Source organism: Monodelphis domestica, chromosome 5, assembly GCF_027887165.1.
Source record: "Monodelphis domestica isolate mMonDom1 chromosome 5, mMonDom1.pri, whole genome shotgun sequence".
Classification (NCBI taxonomy): domain Eukaryota; kingdom Metazoa; phylum Chordata; class Mammalia; order Didelphimorphia; family Didelphidae; genus Monodelphis; species Monodelphis domestica.
In genome coordinates this window covers 250566619-250586876 of record NC_077231.1, presented here as the reverse complement: position 1 = coordinate 250586876, position 20258 = coordinate 250566619, and the positions used below count along the sequence as shown (strand labels likewise).

Here is a 20258-nt window from a genome sequence, read left to right as displayed (position 1 = left end):
CGATCAACAGCACAGACCCTGGGAACCCTCCTCCTGGACCTGGACCCGGTTCAAAAGGTACGGCTCCCCTTAAAAGCCAGAACCCGAGATCCCTCGGACCTCAGGGGTAGGAGCGCAGAGTCCAAGGCTCCCGGAAGCGGCAGCCGGGCAGGGCTCAGAGAGCAGGGTCTGAGGAACAACAACCCTCAGGGTCTTCTACCCAAGTCCCAGTCCGGGTGAAAGTTACTGCCTGGGGCTTCCGCTGCAGAGAGCCCGTTGGTCCCGGTGAAAGTTACTGCCTGGGGCCTCCGCTGCAAAGAGCTGGTCAAAACAACAGCAACCCTCAGGGCGGGCAAGACAGCCTCACGGGCTGGATCCTGCTATCCAAGTCTCAGTGAAAGTCTGTGCTCTCGGAGCTTGGGGAAGCGGCAGCCCATCCCCCCGCAGGCCGACGAAACAGCCTCACGGCCAGCGATTCTGAAGGCAACTTCCGGAAATCGAGCCAGGGGGAGAGTGTGGCCTCGTGGTCCGACCCTTCCATTCCAGTTCCAGTGAGGCATATTCAGTTTAACCCAGGGAAAGCTCATAGAACTATCTGCCCAGGACTAAAGCCCCTGAACACCAGAAAGAGACAAGAAAAACTAATCCTCCACATTCAGAAATGGCAAACTCCACAGAACCACAGAAGCCCCAAAATACCAAGAAAAATAAGAAGAAAGGGGCGACTTTGGACACATTCTATGGAGCCAAAATACAAAATACAGAGCAGACAGAAGATAATATAAAAGAAAATGCTCCAAAACCTTCCAAAGGAAATGGAAACTCTCCACAAACCTATGAAGAATTTGAATCAGAAATGACCAAAAAGATGGAAGCCTTCTGGGAGGAAAAGTTGGAAATAATGCAAAAGAAATTCACGCATCTACAAAACCAGTTTGACCAAACTGTAAAAGAAAACCAGGCTTTAAAGGCCAGAATCAGGCAGCTGGAAGACAATGATCGTGTAAAAGAGCAAGAATCAATAAAGCAAAGCCAAAATACCAAGAAATTAGAAGAGAACATAAAATATCTCACCGACAAGGTGATAGATCTGGAAAATAGGGGGAGAAGGGATAATTTAAGAATAATTGGACTCCCAGATAAGCCAGAAATAAACACCAAACTGGACATGGTGATACAAGATATAATCAAAGAAAATTGCCCAGAGATTCTAGAACAAGGGGGCAATACAGCCACTGACAGAGCTCACAGAACACCTTCTACACTAAACCCCCAAAAGACAACTCCCAGGAATGTAATTGCCAAATTCCAAAGCTATCAAACAAAAGAAAAAATCCTACAGGAAGCCAGAAAAAGACAATTTAGATATAAAGGAATGCCAATCAGGGTCACCCAAGACCTTGCAAGTTCTACTCTGAATGATCGTAAGGCATGGAACATGATCTTCAGAAAGGCCAGAGAGCTGGGTCTCCAACCAAGAATCAGCTACCCAGCAAAACTGACTATATACTTCCAAGGGAAAGTATGGGCATTCAACAAAATAGAAGACTTCCAACTTTTTGCAAAGAAAAGACCAGAGCTCTGTGGAAAGTTTGATACCGAAAATCAAAGAGCAAGGAATACCTGAAAAGGTAAATATTAAGGAAAGGGGAAAAATGTTATCTTCTTTTACTCAAACTCTCTTCTATAAGGACTACATTTATATCAACCTATGTATACTAATATGTGGGGAAAATGTAATGTATAAATAGGGGGTAAAGAAAGACCAAATAGAATAATGGTTCTCACACAAAGATTCACAGGGGAAGGGGAGGGGAAGAAAACTCCTATAAGAAGGAGAGGAAGAGAGGGGGGGGGGGGTTTACTTAAACCTCAATCTCAGGGAAATCAACTCTGAGAGGGAAAAACATCCAGATCCATTGGGATCTTGAATTCTATCTTACCCAACAAGGGTAAGGAGAAGGGAAAACCAAGGGGGGGAGGGGGAGAGGGAGAACAAAAAGGGAGGGAAAGAGAGGGGGGAGGGGGAGGGAACAAAAAGGGAGGGACTAAAAAGGGAAACATCAAGGGAGGGGACAAGGGGGACTGATTCAAAGTAAATCACTGGACTAAAAGGTAGAGCCGAAGAAGAAAAGGTTAGAATTAGGGAAGGCAATCAAAATGCCAGGGAGTCCACAAATGACAATCATAACTTTGAACGTGAATGGGATGAACTCACCCATAAAACGTAGACGAATAGCAGAATGGATTAGAATCCAAAACCCTACCATATGTTGTCTTCAAGAAACACACATGAGGCGGGTTGACACCCACAAGGTCAGAATTAAAGGATGGAGTAAGACCTTCTGGGCCTCAACTGATAGAAAGAAGGCAGGAGTGGTAATCATGATATCTGATAAAGCCAATGCAAAAATAGACCTGATCAAAAGGGATAGGGAAGGTAATTATATTTTGTTAAAAGGGACTCTAGACAATGAGGAAATATCATTAATCAACATGTATGCACCAAATAATATAGCACCCAAATTTCTAATGGAGAAACTAGGAGAATTGAAGGAAGAAATAGACAATAAAACCATACTAGTGGGAGACTTAAACCAACCATTATCAAATTTAGATAAATCAAATCAAAAAATAAATAAGAAAGAGGTAAAAGAAGTGAATGAAATCTTAGAAAAATTAGAATTAATAGACATATGGAGAAAAATAAATAGGGATAAAAAGGAATACACCTTCTTCTCAGCACCACATGGCACATTCACAAAAATTGACCATACATTAGGTCACAGAAACATAGCACACAAATGCAAAAAAGCAGAAATAATGAATGCAGCCTTCTCAGATCACAAGGCAATAAAAATAATGATTAGTAATGGTACATGGAAAACCAAATCTAAAACCAATTGGAAATTAAACAATATGATACTCCAAAACCGTTTAGCTAAAGAAGAAATCATAGAAACAATTAATAATTTCATCAAGGAAAATGACAATGGCGAAACATCCTTTCAAACCTTTTGGGATGCAGCCAAAGCGGTAATCAGAGGCAAATTCATATCCCTGAAAGCTCATATTAACAAACAAGGGAGAGCAGAGATCAATCAATTGGAAATGCAATTGAAAAAACTCGAAAGCGATCAAATTAAAAACCCCCAGCAGAAAACCAAATTAGAAATCCTAAAAATTAAGGGAGAAATTAATAAAATCGAAAGTGATAGAACTATTGATTTAATAAATAAGACAAGAAGCTGGTACTTTGAAAAAACAAACAAAATAGACAAAGTACTGGTCAATCTAATTAAAAAAAGGAAGGAAGAAAAGCAAATTCACAGCATTAAAGATGAAAAGGGGGACAGCACCTCCAATGAGGAGGAAATTAAGGCAATCATTAGAAATTACTTTGCCCAATTATATGGCAATAAATACACCAATTTAGGAGAAATGGATGAATATATACAAAAATACAAACTGCCTAGACTAACAGAAGAGGAAATAGAATTCTTAAATAATCCCATATCAGAAATTGAAATCCATCAAGCCATCAAAGAACTTCCTAAGAAAAAATCCCCAGGGCCTGATGGATTCACCTGTGAATTCTATCAAACATTCAGAGAACAGTTAACCCCAATACTATACAAACTATTTGACATAATAAGCAAAGAGGGAGTTCTACCAAACTCCTTTTACGACACAAACATGGTACTGATTCCAAAACCAGGCAGGTCAAAAACAGAGAAAGAAAACTATAGACCAATCTCCCTAATGAATATAGATGCAAAAATTTTAAATAGGATACTAGCAAAAAGACTCCAGCAAGTGATCAGAAGGATCATTCACCATGATCAAGTAGGATTCATACCAGGGATGCAGGGCTGGTTCAACATTAGGAAAACCATCCACATAATTGACCACATCAACAAGCAAACTAGCAAGAACCACATGATTATCTCAATAGATGCAGAAAAAGCCTTTGATAAAATACAACACCCATTCCTATTAAAAACACTAGAAAGCATAGGAATAGAAGGGTCATTCCTAAAAATAATAAACAGTATATATCTAAAACCAACAGCTAATATCATCTGCAATGGGGATAAACTAGATGCATTCCCAATAAGATCAGGAGTGAAACAAGGATGCCCATTATCACCTCTACTATTTGACATTGTACTAGAAACACTAGCAGTAGCAATTAGAGAAGATAAAGAAATTGAAGGTATCAGAATAGGCAAGGAGGAGACCAAGTTATCACTCTTTGCGGATGACATGATGGTCTACTTAAAGAATCCTAGAGATTCAACCAAAAAGCTAATTGAAATAATCAACAACTTTAGCAAAGTTGCAGGATACAAAATAAACCCACATAAATCATCAGCTTTTCTATATATCTCCAACACAGCTCAGCAGCAAGAACTAGAAAGAGAAATCCCATTCAAAATCACCTTAGACAAAATAAAATACCTAGGAATCTATCTCCCAAGACAAACACAGGAACTATATGAACACAACTACAAAACACTCGCCACACAACTAAAACTAGACTTGAACAATTGGAAAAACATTAACTGCTCATGGATAGGACGAGCCAATATAATAAAAATGACCATCCTACCCAAACTTATTTATCTATTTAGTGCCATACCCATTGAACTACCAAAATACTTCTTCACTGATTTAGAAAAAACCATAACAAAGTTCATTTGGAAGAACAAAAGATCAAGGATATCCAGGGAAATAATGAAAAAAAACACATATGATGGGGGCCTTGCAGTCCCAGACCTCAAACTATATTACAAAGCAGCAGTCATCAAAACAATTTGGTACTGGCTAAGAAACAGAAAGGAAGATCAGTGGAATAGACTGGGGGAAAACGACCTCAGCAAGACAGTATACGATAAACCCAAAGATCCCAGCTTTTGGGACAAAAATCCACTATTCGATAAAAACTGCTGGGAAAATTGGAAGACAGTGTGGGAGAGACTAGGAATAGATCAACACCTCACACCCTACACCAAGATAAATTCAAAATGGGTGAGTGACTTAAACATAAAGAAGGAAACCATAAGTAAATTGGGTAAACACAGAATAGTATACATGTCAGACCTTTGGGAGGGGAAAGGCTTTAAAACCAAGCAAGATATAGAAAGAATCACAAAATGTAAAATAAATAATTTTGACTACATCAAACTAAAAAGCTTTTGTACAAACAAAACCAATATAACTAAAATCAGAAGGGAAACAACAAATTGGGAAAAAATCTTCATAGAAACCTCTGACAAAGGTTTAATTACTCATATTTATAATGAGCTAAATCAATTGTACAAAAAATCAAGCCATTCTCCAATTGATAAATGGGCAAGGGAAATGGATAGGCAGTTCTCAGATAAAGAAATCAAAACTATTAACAAGCACATGAAGAAGTGTTCTACATCTCTTATAATCAGAGAGATGCAAATCAAAACAACTCTGAGGTATCACCTCACACCTAGCAGATTGGCTAACATAACAGCAAAGGAAAGTAATGAATGCTGGAGGGGATGTGGCAAAGTAGGGACATTAATTCATTGCTGGTGGAGTTGTGAACTGATCCAACCATTCTGGAGGGCAATTTGGAACTATGCCCAAAGGGCGACAAAAGAATATCTACCCTTTGACCCAGCCATAGCACTGCTGGGTCTGTACCCCAAAGAGATAATGGACACAAAGACTTGTACAAAAATATTCATAGCTGCGCTCTTTGTGGTGGCCCAAAACTGGAAAACGAGGGGATGCCCATCAATTGGGGAATGGCTGAACAAACTGTGGTATATGTTGGTGATGGAATACTATTGTGCTCAAAGGAATAATAAAGTGGAGAAGTTCCATGGAGACTGGAACAACCTCCAGGAAGTGATGCAGAGCGAGAGGAGCAGAACCAGGAGAACATTGTACACAGAGACTAATACACTGTGGTATAATCGAACGTAATGGACTTCTCCATTAGGGGCGGTGTAATGTCCCTGAACAACCTGCAGGGATCCAGGAGAAAAAAAACACCATTCATAAGCAAAGGATAAACTATGGGAGTGGAAACACCGAGAAAAAGCAACTGCCTGAATACAGAGTTTGAGGGGACATGACAGAGGATAGACTCTAAATGAACACTCTAATGCAAATACTATCAACAAAGCAATGGGTTCAAATCAAGAAAACATCTAATGCCCAGTGGACTTACGCGTCGGCTATGGGGGGTGGGGGGGAGGAAAAGAAAATGATCTATGTCTTTAACGAATAATGCTTGGAAATGATCAAATAAAATATATTTAAAAAAAAAAAAAGAGATGTTAGTTAAGTCATACTTATACAATCTGATGGTTTCCCTATTTTCCTTAAGTCTAAAATTTTTCAATAAGAAGTTCATTACTTGAGGCACAGTCATCTCTAGGTCTTGTTTTAACTAACTGTACAGAGCTTCTCCACCTTTGGCTGCAAAGTATATAATCAGTTTGATTTTAATATTGACCATCTGGTGATGTCCATGTGTACAGTCACATTTTGGGTTATTGAAAAAAAAGTATTAACTATGACCACCAAATTAGCTTGACAAAACTCTATTAGTCTCTATCCTACTTCATTTTGCATGCTAAGGCTAAATTTGCCAATTATTCCAATTATCTTTGGATTTCCTAATATAGCATTCCAAATCTCTAAAATAAATGTGACTTTGGGGTAAGGGTTTATATCGAGATATTGTGGGTCTTCAAAGAACAAGTCAATTTTGGTCATTTTAGTCAATTTTGATCATTTTAGAAACAGTGGTTGGAACACAGACTTGTATTTCTGTGATGTTGAATAGTTTGTGATGTATTCAAACAAAAAACTTTCATTTATTTTTGAGATTATACTCCAGTATTCCTTTTCTCATCTTTTTATTGACTATGATGGCCACTCCAATACTTACTGCCCACAGTACTATAGCACTATATGTAAGTAAATTCACCCATGCCCATCCATTTAAATTCATTGAAACCAAGAAGTTAATACTTAATCTTCCCATCTCTCATTTGACTACATCCATCTTACATTAGTTCATAGATCACACATTATAGGTTTTTATGGAATATTGACCATTGCACCATTGGACAGTCCTATCATCAACAAACACATCCACAGCTCAACTTCCTTCTTGGCTTTGGCCAGACACTTCATTATTTCAAGAATTACTTATAATTCCTCCTTTCTTCCTCTATACCATATTCTAACCTAAGGGGCTCATCTTCTGGTGTCATATCTTTTATCATTTTAATACTGTCCATGGGGGTTCTTCACAAAGATACTTGAGTGGCTTCACATTTTCTTCTTGACAGAGTTGTCCTTTGTTAGAATTCTCTACTATAAACTATCTGTCATGGATTACTCTGCAAGGTATAGCTCACAGAGAGTTATGCAAGGAGGACAACAACAAGGCAGTATTCCAAAAATGAGACCATTTTATTGTACATCTTGTCAGGGCAAGTAAAAGAATTCAAGAAAGATAAGGTACTAGGAAATGGAAGTGCTAATTTATCATCATCATTATTGTTGGGATCATAGGAAAGCAACTTAAATTTTGTAAACTTTAAGGTTTATAAAGCATGTTTCCATTACTTCTTTGTGATAGGTGTAAAGATTGGATTTGACTATGTATAACTGTCCTGATTTTATAAAATTTTACAAATGAGAAAACAAATTTGAATCTGAAATTTTCTAGAGCATCAAAGTTTAAAAAGGACATTGATAGGGGGAGGTATGGAAGGGAGAGAAAGAGAATATGGATCACTAACATTCGGAAAATGATTGGTGCAAATTGAATTCATATGTAATTTATTAAAATTAGATTTATTTATTAAAATACATTTAAGGTTTTTTTAAAGGATATTGATAAGCTAAAGAATGTTTGTAGGCCAAGGATGCTAAAATTACTAGAGAGGTTTTAATTATACCTCCACATCAATCAGATTATAAATTCCTTAAGAGCAGAGATTTTTGTTGGTCTTTCTTTGTATCTCTAATTTTTAGCATCTTTGTCTTTCAGCAGAAGTAGAATAACCACTGACTGGATAGGTTATATTTTTTTGCTATTTATATGTTACCATATAAAAGGTACCAGGCATACCTTTTGGCTATGGATTAGGCAAGGTTGCCACCCTAACATCGAAAGATCTATGATTCTATAATCATATACTACTATTTAGAGATTCCCAGAGACAAAGTAGACAACAAATTTGTTGACTTTTTAGGAAGGAAAAGAAGATAATCCAGGTACAGTATCTTATATTAACTCACATTTTACAAAAACACTGGAGAGAATGATAGTGAATAATTTGGTAGAGTTCAGTAAATTAATCAAACAGCCCACAAACCAGAAACTCAGAAAGTATGGGGAACATTTAGAATATTCATGGATCAAAATGCCTCCTTGTATGCAAGAATACAAAATTTTGTTTTCATAAACAAAATGAAAGTGTACCTTTCCTTGGCCACTGATTGGCAAGTATATCTACATTACCACTGTACATATTACCCTAAGTCACCACCAACACATTTCCTTATTTCCATTAGTAAGTCAATGAAACTAACATCTATAATTTTTTTACCACTCTGAAAAATTAACATTTTTCATTTTATACTATTCCATTATATTTTCCATCTGTTAATTTCATAATTTTAGTACCATGGGAATATTTCATAAAAAGCTTATCTCATATTGATTTAAAACACACCAAATTTCAACATTTTGGCACTCTTATTTGGAAGGAAATGAAATTCAACTTCAGTTATCAAACAAATAATGGATTATGGAATAAAGAACCATGTCCCCATTGCACTTTGGAAATGTAAACTGAAACTTTCAGAGAATTAGATTCTCAGTACTAGACCTAGATATAAAGCTTAAACACATATTCCTTTCAATAATTAGCTGTTGTAGAAAATGGTTTTATAAAATCTGGAAGGTGCCATGAACAAATGCTATTTGAATTTCAGCAATAGTATCACAGTTGGCTATCTGCAATATGCCAATAAGATATGATTTTACAGTTTTCAATAAAACCAAAACTTAAGGGCCAGGTGCAGGCATGATACAATTTTATGCTAAGTTGCAGAGGACATGTAATTTTAGACAACTCTTTAATAGGAGAAATGCAAAGTAAGATTTAAAAAGATAGATTTTTCTCAGAAATTATTGACTCATTAAAATTGCTATCATGGCCTTTAAGATAAAAAGGTGTACCTTTAATTTTTGTTTGACTCATAATCAAACTGATGTTTTTCTTAATTCTATCAAACAGTTAAATGAAGAGCTCCATACACACTTTACTCTTTCCCTGGCTACTAATTGAAGGCTCCTTGGTCCTGTCCACCAGGCAATTCAAAAGCCCCATGAATTTAGTACAACTCCAGGGACATGTCACTTTTAAATAACTTGACTAAGACCTCTGAATTCTACCATAGATTTTCTGTCAACCTCTTGGACATGTCATTTAACCTCTAAGAGACTAAGGGCTCTTAGTAGAAAACAAGGCAGATAATTGTCACCAACAAATCAAATACTTGGAAATCATTTTGAAATATTTGGCAAAACCACATGTGAAATCCAACACATGACTAAATGCTACATTTGAGGAAAACAATACTCAGATGTAGGAATTTTGTGCATGCAAGCATGCATGCATACATGCACTCATACACACACACATACACACATAATGAAATGATAATAAACAAAAGACTGAATACATTCTCTGAAAGGAGTAAGTAGAACTTGCTTAGTGTGGGGAACCAAATGGAAGAGATTGATCATGTAGTGGTTTTCTTCCCTCATAGGATAACCAGGGAGATGTCATCCAGAAACATTATTACATTTTTTTATAATGCTAGACAATCCTATTTCATCACCATCTGGTACAGAAGTGGGAGTCAGAGGAGAATAATACAATTCCATACATGTTCCAGATTTTGAATCTTCTTAATTTGGTATCAGGATTCCAGAGTATTTCATTTTGTTTGTCAGGTGAGTAAAAGGTCTTTTAGGACAAAGGAGGGCTGTTTTCAGTTTTAAAGTGACTTGTGATGATTATGATGACTTTCTCCATTCAACTTAATGTAAGAGACCATTTGAAGAAATTTGAAGAAAATTTGAAGAGACCATTGGAAGAAAAAAAAATGATGACATTTGATGAAGCCCCAGAGGTTTAAATAAAAAAAAATAAAATAAAAAGGCTACCTAGCACTTCTTAGAACTGCTGATATCTCTGCAATAGAGTCTCATACACTTATTTCTTGATTTAGTCAATAATAGACCAGTCTAGGGGAATTCCCTATAATTTCATCCAGGTGTGATTTACTAGTAAACAGTAGGAAAGGGAAAAAAAAAAAAGAAAATATTCCAGGGTTGACCCAGCCAATAATGTGGAGGAGCATTTTATTATAGATACAAAAGTCTGAAACAAAAATTTTCTATGAACCCACTGATAGTAGATAGAGCCATTTTCTAACAAAATGCTTACAAATATTACCTAATAATTTCAGAGTAGACCTTGAAGAAAAGTAGCAATAAACATCCTATTTTATTGAGAGAAAATTTACGTGAGGTCCATGTGGACAAAGACAGTTATCAATAGCTACTCTACATATCCTCACCCAAGTCTCACTTCTTTCTTCCCTTAGAAACGTGTCACTCTTCATGAGATTTCTAAAGACAGAGACTATAGAGCCTCCTTAAGCAACTGATTTCACAGTCTCTATAAACCTGACAATCTCTTAATTTGCATCTATTTCCTCAGGTTCAGTGACTGTGAAGACAAAGGTCAACTAACAGATCTGTATAGCTATCTGCTTAAAGAAAAAAAAAATATCTTTTAGATAATCCAAAGAAGAAAAAGCTTAATATTGGGGGGGGAGGGGATAACATACAATAATATGTCTGTTATATCACCTGTAGAATTCTGGCAATTAAGAAGATCCAAAGCAGATGGTAAAAAAATAAAAAATTAAATTAAAAAGGGGCATGATCCTGAAGATTCTTCCTGACAGTCACCCCGCCCCCCAAACTAAAATGATCTGCATAGAATCAGGGCATATCATACTCCATTGTCTCATTTTCTTTGCAATGTGAAAATGAAACCAGCTGGAATAGCTGGTTTTAAATTCACTACCCAGTAGGTTTGATAGGAAATTGTCCATACTTGTCATATATTTCAGTCTTCTAAGGACAGTACTGCTGAGCCAACCAATCACATGACAAAACTAAAACTATAGTTTACAGAGAAGACAGAAAAAAGAGAGAGGAGGCTAAAAGAGAAACAGAGACAATGAGAAGTTATTGCAACTATGACAACAAGCAGAAGAAAAGCAACAAGAAAGCCCTTGGGTTTTTTTTTAATACACCCAACAAAAATATAGTTCATCTGAAAGACATAAAGACCATAACAAACAAAACAAAATCTTATATAGCTCCCAAAAGTATATATAGGAACCTAATCGTCAACAAATCCAAGGTGACAAAGTATTGAAGAACGAACTCTCTTCAGTGATAAATGCAGAGAAAATAGAGAACCAAAAAAGAAATTTAGATCTTCATCTTATTTTATAAACCACAATAAATTGCAAATGGATTGTGAAAGTTTATTGGGAACAGATGAATTAATTTCTGATTTGATCCACTCAGGGAATTTCTAGTGTGGAAATGACTTCTATAACCAGATTAGCAACTCTTTAGTAATTTAAGATTTTAGAGATCTCTTGCATAGGCACCAATATATTAAGCAACTTGACAGCAGTCACTCACTATATGTTAGGGCAGGACTTAAACATAGATCTTTATGATCACCAAGGCCAAATCTCTAGACAATATAGCAAACTGCTTCTCAGGAAATGGACAGCTAAGGATAGAAGATGATTTCATAACCCACCACAGAGAATATTATTCAAGTCAAAACAAACTACTTCACTTTCATAAAAATGAAGAGCTTTTTCATGAATAAAATAAAAGATGTGATCTGAGAAAAATAATTTCAGAGTTGTTCCCTGAAAAGGACTGACACTCAAATTCTAGAGGGAATTGATTAAAGCATGTATGATTTATACCACAATAGATTTGTGATCTAAGAATAAAAATTACTTTTAAAAGAAAAAAAAAAACTATACATTTTGAAACCCCAAACTGGAAATAATCAGAATCATCAATGAAATAAATGCACATTTTAAAAATACAAAACTACAATCATATCTTCATAAAATTAGCTAAGATGTTCAAAGATGTTTTTTTTTTTTAATTCTGTATTAGTGAGGACATGGGGATAAAAGGTATAATACTACTGATAGATCTCTGAACTGGTCTGAATTTAAGTGCCTTGGAAAACTGTTTGGAAATAAGCAAGTTACAATACTTTTTACATACTTTCATCAAAGGAGGTCATAATCCCACAAGTAGAAATTAGAAAAGCATATGCATGAAAATATTCATAGCAACACTATTTATACTATCAAAAGTTGGAAACAGTATGTCCAAGATATTGAGTAATGGCAGAAAAAAGCTGGGAATATAAATATAGTAAATGATTATTATTACATAAAGAATGATAAATATGAAAAATTCTCAATGTAAAGTGTCCAAAAAAGAACCAAGAACCAGAAGCACAATTCATACAGGGGGCCCCAGATATGTTAGTGAACACTGAAGGGACTAGAGCTGATGTCTGCATTAAGTTTGGGACACTCTGCATAATAGAATTAACATTATAAAGACAAACAACTTTGAAATGTGCTTGGAATGTTCTCCCTTCTCATCTCTGCCAGTTGGCTTCTCTGACTTCCTTTAAGTCTCAACTAAAATCTCATCTTCAACAGGAAACCTTTCTCAAAAGCTTTTAATTGTAGTGGCTTCCTTGGTAATGATTCCCTACTTTGTTTGAATGCATTTGCTCCTTAGTTGTCTTCTGCCAGCTTTTTGCTTCTGGGCTTACCACAATGCCCAGACACATAGTAAATCCACAATAAACACTGGTTGATTCTGATTGAAAAACTTAAGAACTCAGATCAATACATTGACCAACCATGATGCCATAAAACTGAAGATTAAAAAAAAAATTTGCCCATCTCCTGACAGACAGAACTCAATGTGCAATTGAGACATTTTAGGAGGATGTGAAAAAAGCAGAAATTTGTTTTGCTTGACTATGTAAACCAGACATATATAAACTATGTAAGACAGAGGGCTTTGGTATTTTTACCAATAAATCGGTTATGGAGGAGAAAAAAATAATTTTGTTATTTGAGAAAAATAGTTACATGTTTAACATGAATAAATGAAGACCCAAATAACAATATATAGAGTTGTTACAACTATATAAATAAAGACTACTTTCAATGTTAACAACACTGATCAGTTCAATGGACAATATTACTTTGTTTCTCTTAAAAAACTAAGCCTCAGAAGCTTCCTACATGAGTGATCTTGGGCAAGTCACTTAACACCAATTACCTAGTTCTTAGAATATCAATTCTAAGACAGAAGGTGAGGGAGGGAGGGAGAAAGAGAGAAATAGAGAGGAAGGAAGGAAGGAAGGAAGGAAGGAAGGAAGGAAGGAAGGAAGGAAGGAAGGAAGGAAGGAAGGAAGGAAGGAAGGAAGGAAGGAAGGAAGGAAGGAAGGAAGGAAGGAAGGAAGGAAGGAAGGAAGGAAGGAAGGAAGGAAGGAAGGAAGGAAGGAAGGAAGGAAGGAAGGAAGGAAGGAAGGAAGGAAGGAAGGAAGGAAGGAAGGAAGGAAGGAAGGAAGGAAGGAAGGAAGGAAGGAAGGAAGGAAGGAAGGAAGGAAGGAAGGAAGGAAGGAAGGAAGGAAGGAAGGAAGGAAGGAAGGAAGGAAACCTAAAAACTATGGTAAACTTTGTAAATTTGGGAGTTTACCATTGTGACAACCTTTCAATCAGCCTTCCCATCTAGTTGCAGTCAAAGACAAGCAGATTTAAGTTTCTCTTTTAATGTTCATCGCTTACAATCTATACACAATTTTCTTTTGGTTCTGCAGTCATTTCCTGGAATGATAGAGCTACAAGGGAAGTGGATTTGTTGAGTCACCAATACTGAGGTAAAGAAATGTTTAATTAATACCTTCCCTCAGTTTTTGTATATTAAAAGTATTCTGAGTACTAGAAAACCATATATTCTTGGCAATTTCAGATTCCTTAGAGTGAATGAGGAAAATACATGCATGCATACATATATTCAAAATGTATACACATACACCACACACACACATGCACATGCACATGTGTATATGAGGGTTCCTAAAAATCTCAAGTCCCACTTAGTAGCCCAGTTTTCTGATCAGTGAAATTCAGGGTATCATAGGGCAGAGATCATTGTTCCCACAAGAGCTAATAGGATCTTATAGGAAGATGTATTTCTCAGTAACAGGAACCTGACAGAAACATTCTACTTTGCTTGGGTATTGAAGAGATAGACATTCACCTGTGACACTCCCAGGCTTTTCTGCTTAAATTCAAAATCTGGACTTGCACTCTGATATCCCTCAGGGTGACACATGCTATATCACCCGCTGAGCCTTCCGACTAATTAGATTTCCTCTTTAAGATTTGTGTTCAGCTAATAGCCATGAGTATGTCAACCCCATACCACAATGAAAATATGCAAATGATTCTAGCCAGAAGGGAGCTGACCCACTTGTCAACACCATAGCAGATATAATGAGGGTTTCCCTACTCTCATGAAGGCAGCAGCACTACCTACCTACACCCATTCTTGAGGTACAACTATATACATTATGCTGCTGATGAGGCTAAAATACTACTAAAAATTGGAGCTTACCTACTAAGATAAAGGAAGGTAATTTTGAAATTGGCTGAACACAAACAACGTAATTCCAATGGGGGGAGGGAGAAACTAATTAGAGCCTAAGGATGATGATCAAGTGCTGTTTTCTTGTAAGTGACCAGTGTAAAGCCAGCATAGAAGCAGTATAGAATCTGAGCACAAATTAATGAGGTAGCAGCAAATTATCATTTGGACATGAAAGAAGTAACTATGAAATCAATTTGTAAGCTTTCTGATGACTGAACTTACTTTAATGACATGGAGACAGCACTAAATACTTAATCATTCTATGAGCCTTACTTGCTGACATGGTTCATTAAAAACTAATTTAAATAGAGCTACTGTTTCAATGGACTGAATGAATGCATAGTAAAGTAACACATTTCCACCAAAGTTGCCTGATTGCTCTCTGCCATCACAACCCCAAACTCACTAACAAAAATGAATTTACCAAAAGGAGAGGAAAAAAAGTATCAGAATCATGAGGAAATCTTAGCAGATGAAGAGACTGATTAGCTCTATCTTGATTTACAAAACTGAATGCCAGGGTATGAGGGAATCCTAACTATTAAGAACTAACTTGGAAAAGCCAGCAAGACCCTTTTTATTGTCAAATCACAGATAACTAATATCCCAACTAATTATATCTATATCTATATCTATATCTACATATTATGTGCCAGGGCACTGTGCTAAACCAAGGGGGATCCAACAATAGGCGAAGAAGGGAACCTGCTTGAGTGCAGCTTCAGCCCTAACTGGGGCAGGTGACCACAATGACCCTTATCTCAAGCACTCATACTTCCAGTGTTGCTCACCTATGCCCACTGATGTCCTAAAAGAACCTCATCTTATAATAGGAGTGAGAGCAAAAGGGGATTCAAAAAGCACTGAGACCAATAGCCAAATTTTTTTTTGGCCATATCTATATAGAAATCATTATTAATAAATATCAAACAATAGAACTCCATTGACACATGTTCTGGAAGTCTGGCTACTGTGAAGACTATCTGGAAATCAAAGACCTGGGTGCAAATCCTAACTCTCATTCTTGTGACCCTGAAACCATCATTAAATCTCTCAGGACTCATCTGTAAAATGAGATTTCTAGTCTTTACAGAGGTAGTGGGGAGAGGAGGAGGGAGAAAGAGAGGTTTCCAGCAACCAGAATGACAAAGCCCTTAATTCTCTTATACCACATAACTCAAAAGCAAGTGAGAAAGAAGTTATTTAATCTATAAGCAAAGTAAATATGTAGGAAATGGGAAGGGACACATCAATTATATCATCTGATCCAAATCTATAGCTCACCCAAAGTTCTGAATGAAAATTCAATTCAAAAGAACCACAAGTAGTGGTATAACTATACAAGAAGATATCAGCCACAAATGAGTAGTTTGGGAGGCAAAGAGGGGGGATTCTAATTGTGAATGTGTAACATTCAGTTAATTTTAAATGCAAACAGCATGTGATTTAAAATATCAAGAGATTGAGATGAAAAACTTGAAATATCTTCTGATTTGCTTCTGTTCTACTCATTATTCCCTATCTCACTACAACAATAGAATAGATAACACTTGTCCTTGACATTAGCCTAAATTATTCTCAGTGTGCAACACAATACTGATTAAATTACACTCATTTTAATCAACTGGCAGAATGCATTCAAAAGGTAACTAAATAATAAAATTCTAGAGCAGTTTATTATTATAACCTGTTTATAAATGTTTTTTTAATCTGATTATAAAATAAATACTACTAATTATCTTGTTTAAAATCTATTCTATTCCCCCCTCCATTGTCAAAAGTATTTATACAGTTCAGGAAACAGAAATGAGAAGTCAAATTTTCTAAAAACCTGAAATTTAGTGTAAATTTCTTTATGAATAAATAAATGAGTGCTACCTAACAGACTGAGTAAAGAACAAGGGGTTAGAAATTTCTACTTCTCAGGTCAGTTGGATCCTAGGAAAATCAAAATCATTGATAACTTTCCCAAACTAGAAAACACACTAATGACCTCTGATTCATTTAATGAAACAAATGTAAATTACTCAGGAGTCCTTATATGTGCAAATCATTATATGAATATGGAACTAAATTATTAGTTTTAGTAGTTTGTATCTTTGGTTATAGCTTATGTAACACAAGAAACTGTATATGCCACACACTCCCTCAAAGATAGATTTCATTTTGAATTCATACAATTGAAACCCTGTTAAAACAGTTGCAAAATGATACTGTAATATCACAGTTTCTAAAGTACAAATGAGCAAAAGTTTAAACTCAGTTCCAAATTCCTGAAACAATGACACTTTCTTTTCAGGAGCTATTTGCTTTCTGAATTTAAAACTTTAAGGAAATGAAGAGATAGACATTACTATTGATTAACATCAGTTCTTAAAGAAATGAAGCTCTTCACTATCTTTTTGGTGTTCTTATCTAATTCTATTGGGCATCATGCTGATTAGTTACAAATCATACTTGTATTTTTTATACAACTGGATCTCACACACTTCGCATACAATAAGCACCAAGCACATCTTTCTAGAATTAAAATGAAGAGGAACTTCTGCAATGACAGCAAGATGGGGAATACGCTGAAGGAATTCACCAGGGTGGGAAGAACTGGGCACTCCTGACATACCCCTAGAGGTATGAGTGGTAGTGATGTGTAAGGCGACATTGCTTGTCCTGTCAATTTTCTGTCTACAAGTTACTACCACTAATGGGACATAACATTCTTTGTTGTTGTCTGCCGATTTGGCCATCATAAAATCACCCTGATATCACTAGTCAGGTGTCAGGGAGCAGCTTAAGCTGAGAACTCCCAAGGAGGAGCAACCCTCTTGCCCAGAGACGGCAGGATGAAGAGCTGGTGTTTTCTCCAAGATGCCAACCTACACAGCCTTTTGAAGTGAATTAGTTCGACACGGACATCATAAATTCTCACCAGCCAAGGCTATTCTAATCTTAATTACTCAATTGAAGAGAGGGGAAAAGCACACACCACCCCTACATTACTAGCAATACCCATGTACAAACAAGCTAAAATGTGATTAAAACACATAAGCACAACACTCTCAAGTGACCTCCATTGGCTGGAGAGGAAAGAAACGCTTTTTGTGTGCCTGAGGACATATGTAAGGACAGTTACGTGGTGCAGCGAATAGCGAGGCAGTCCTGGAGTCCGGAAAAATCTTCCTGAATTCAAATCTAGCCTCAGATATTCTGTAGAAAATTAAAATATTTCCTTTCTCATTGGCTCAGTACTTTGCACATAGTAAGTGCTTAATAAATACTTACTTCATGGGCAGCTAAGTAGATCAGTGGATAGAGAGTCATGCCTGGAGATAGGAGGTTCTGGGTTCAAATCTGTCCTTAGACACTTTCTTGCTTTCCGACCATGGACAAGTCACTTAACCCACATTGCCTATCCACTCTTTTGCCTTGCAACCAATACACAATATGTATTCTAAGACAGAAGACAAGGTTGTTGTTGTTTTTTTTAAATAACTCTTACAAGAAATTATATATAAACTACTTTTTGTTTCCAAAGATTTCATGCAAATCCACTCCTCAGGATCATCAGCTGGTTCATGTACACTGTGGCATACCTTCCCATTAAGTCACATCACAGGCTTGCCCAATCTTCCTTCCATCCCACAGTAAGTATTATAGTAGGGTACCATATCCACAGGGGATCTATTCCAAGACCTAACAGGCAACCATTTCTATCTTGATTTCTTGTACATAAATATAAATGCAAAAGTTTAATTGATAGATTAATAACATAGTAAGGCATTACCATAATTAAATTTAGTAATAATAATACATGTTAAATCACACTGTGCCCCTTTATCTGTGTGGGATAGGCTCCATAACCGGCCCCCCACCATGGATGCCTCAAATCAAAGACAGTTTTCACCTTCACTTTTAACACCTCTGTTCACGTTACTGAATAGTATAGTGCTCTCAGCCCCTTGGATCTACAGCCCCAGTTCTGGGAAGAAGTTAGGGAAAAAGAAAAAAACACACATCCAAGTGAAAGCAAAGAACTGATTCAGGGAGAAGTAGCTGCCACTGGAAGGTGGGGAGAAGACAGAACATTCAGCCTAAAATGAGAAGACCTTTGCTCCACTCTACCTACCTGGCCACTTGTCAGTCTTCCTAGAATGTCTGTCTTCTATTTGCCCTGTTCCACATATCCCTGAACCAGAGTATCAGCCCCCTCCCTCATCTGGCAGCAGCCCCTTTCCTGCCTTCCTCCTTTCCCTGGAATGATATAGGATTACTGAAATCTGAGAAAGCAAAACCAGGGATAGGCTGGGGTGGGCTGGGTCCAACCACTGCATAAATAAGTAAACAAATGAATGTCTAATAAGAAACAACTACATTGTTAAGTTTCCCCTGAGAAAATGACAATTATATTTTGGCTGAAAAAGGACCCAATGACACACTAGCTTTTTTAAACATAGCCTATATTATATTCTGTATCGTTAAGATGAGACAAATCCAAAAACAAGATTTTATTAAAGTTCACACTTGATTAAAAAAAATACAGGAGATAAAAAGAAAAAGAACTGGAATTCTGGAATTCAAGAATACTCTTTTCAAATGCTTACTTGGGAGTGGAGTGAAGACTCTAATGGACCACTGCCTCCTGCTAGCCATGCAGAATAGTAGATTTTAATCCAATTATTTGTGACTCCCTGGAACACAGCACACACATAGTTGTCCATGGGGCTTTCTTGGGAAGGATACAGAAGTGGTTTGCCAATTCCTTCTCCAGAGGAAAACAGATGTTAAGGGACTTGCCCAAGGTCACACAATGAACCTCTGAGGTTTAGTACTCTATCACTGAGCCATTTAGCTGCCTATGGAAGATTAGCTGGTTTTTAAAGAAGCAGCTCCTGAGGTTCTCTCCACATTGTTTAGAGGTAAATTTAAAATAAAAAAATAAAGACTTTTGAATACAAGTTAACAAAAAGTAAACTGTATTTTTATTACTGACATTGGCTATTTTGTTTTTAAATAACTTGTCCAGGAAGGATGAGACAATCTTAAGGGAGGTAATGATTTACTATTTAGGCTTTCTTATCAAATGTGCATAATAAAATTGGCCAGCAGTGGTTCTGAAAACAGGAAGGAAATTTTTGCATAAAAAACTGTTAATGGGATTTTTTTTCTCCTTTCAAAGCAAATACTGACCTGTTTTGTTTTGGGGGTTTTTTAGAACTCTGCTAGTGCTGGAGAATACAGATTTTTAAACGGAGTTTATGTGCTTAAATAATTGGATATTCTAATGTCACATAGAAATCAGTAGAATTTATTAAATTCTTCAAATATGCAATTATGATTTTTAACACTGACTATTTCTTTGCTGGAGATAAGTCAGCATGAAAGCAGAGTACATAAAAATTGAGAGTAT

The 20258-nt window shown here is 36.4% G+C and overlaps 1 protein-coding gene across 25 annotated transcripts in view; it reads right to left on the bottom strand.

Moving 5' to 3' along the window:
* Positions 1-20258, bottom strand: part of PARD3 (par-3 family cell polarity regulator) — a 730632-nt gene that overhangs the window by 418789 nt on the left and 291585 nt on the right. The window contains exon 1 of one of the 25 annotated variants that reach the window (XM_007504749.3): positions 19453-19771. The exons of the other annotated variants lie outside the window; for them this stretch is intronic. Within the exon in view, the coding sequence (XP_007504811.2) occupies positions 19453-19569 (117 nt within the window). The 5' untranslated portion in view covers positions 19570-19771. Of the gene's footprint in view, positions 1-19452; positions 19772-20258 lie in introns of those variants that run through there. 25 annotated transcript variants of the gene reach the window in all.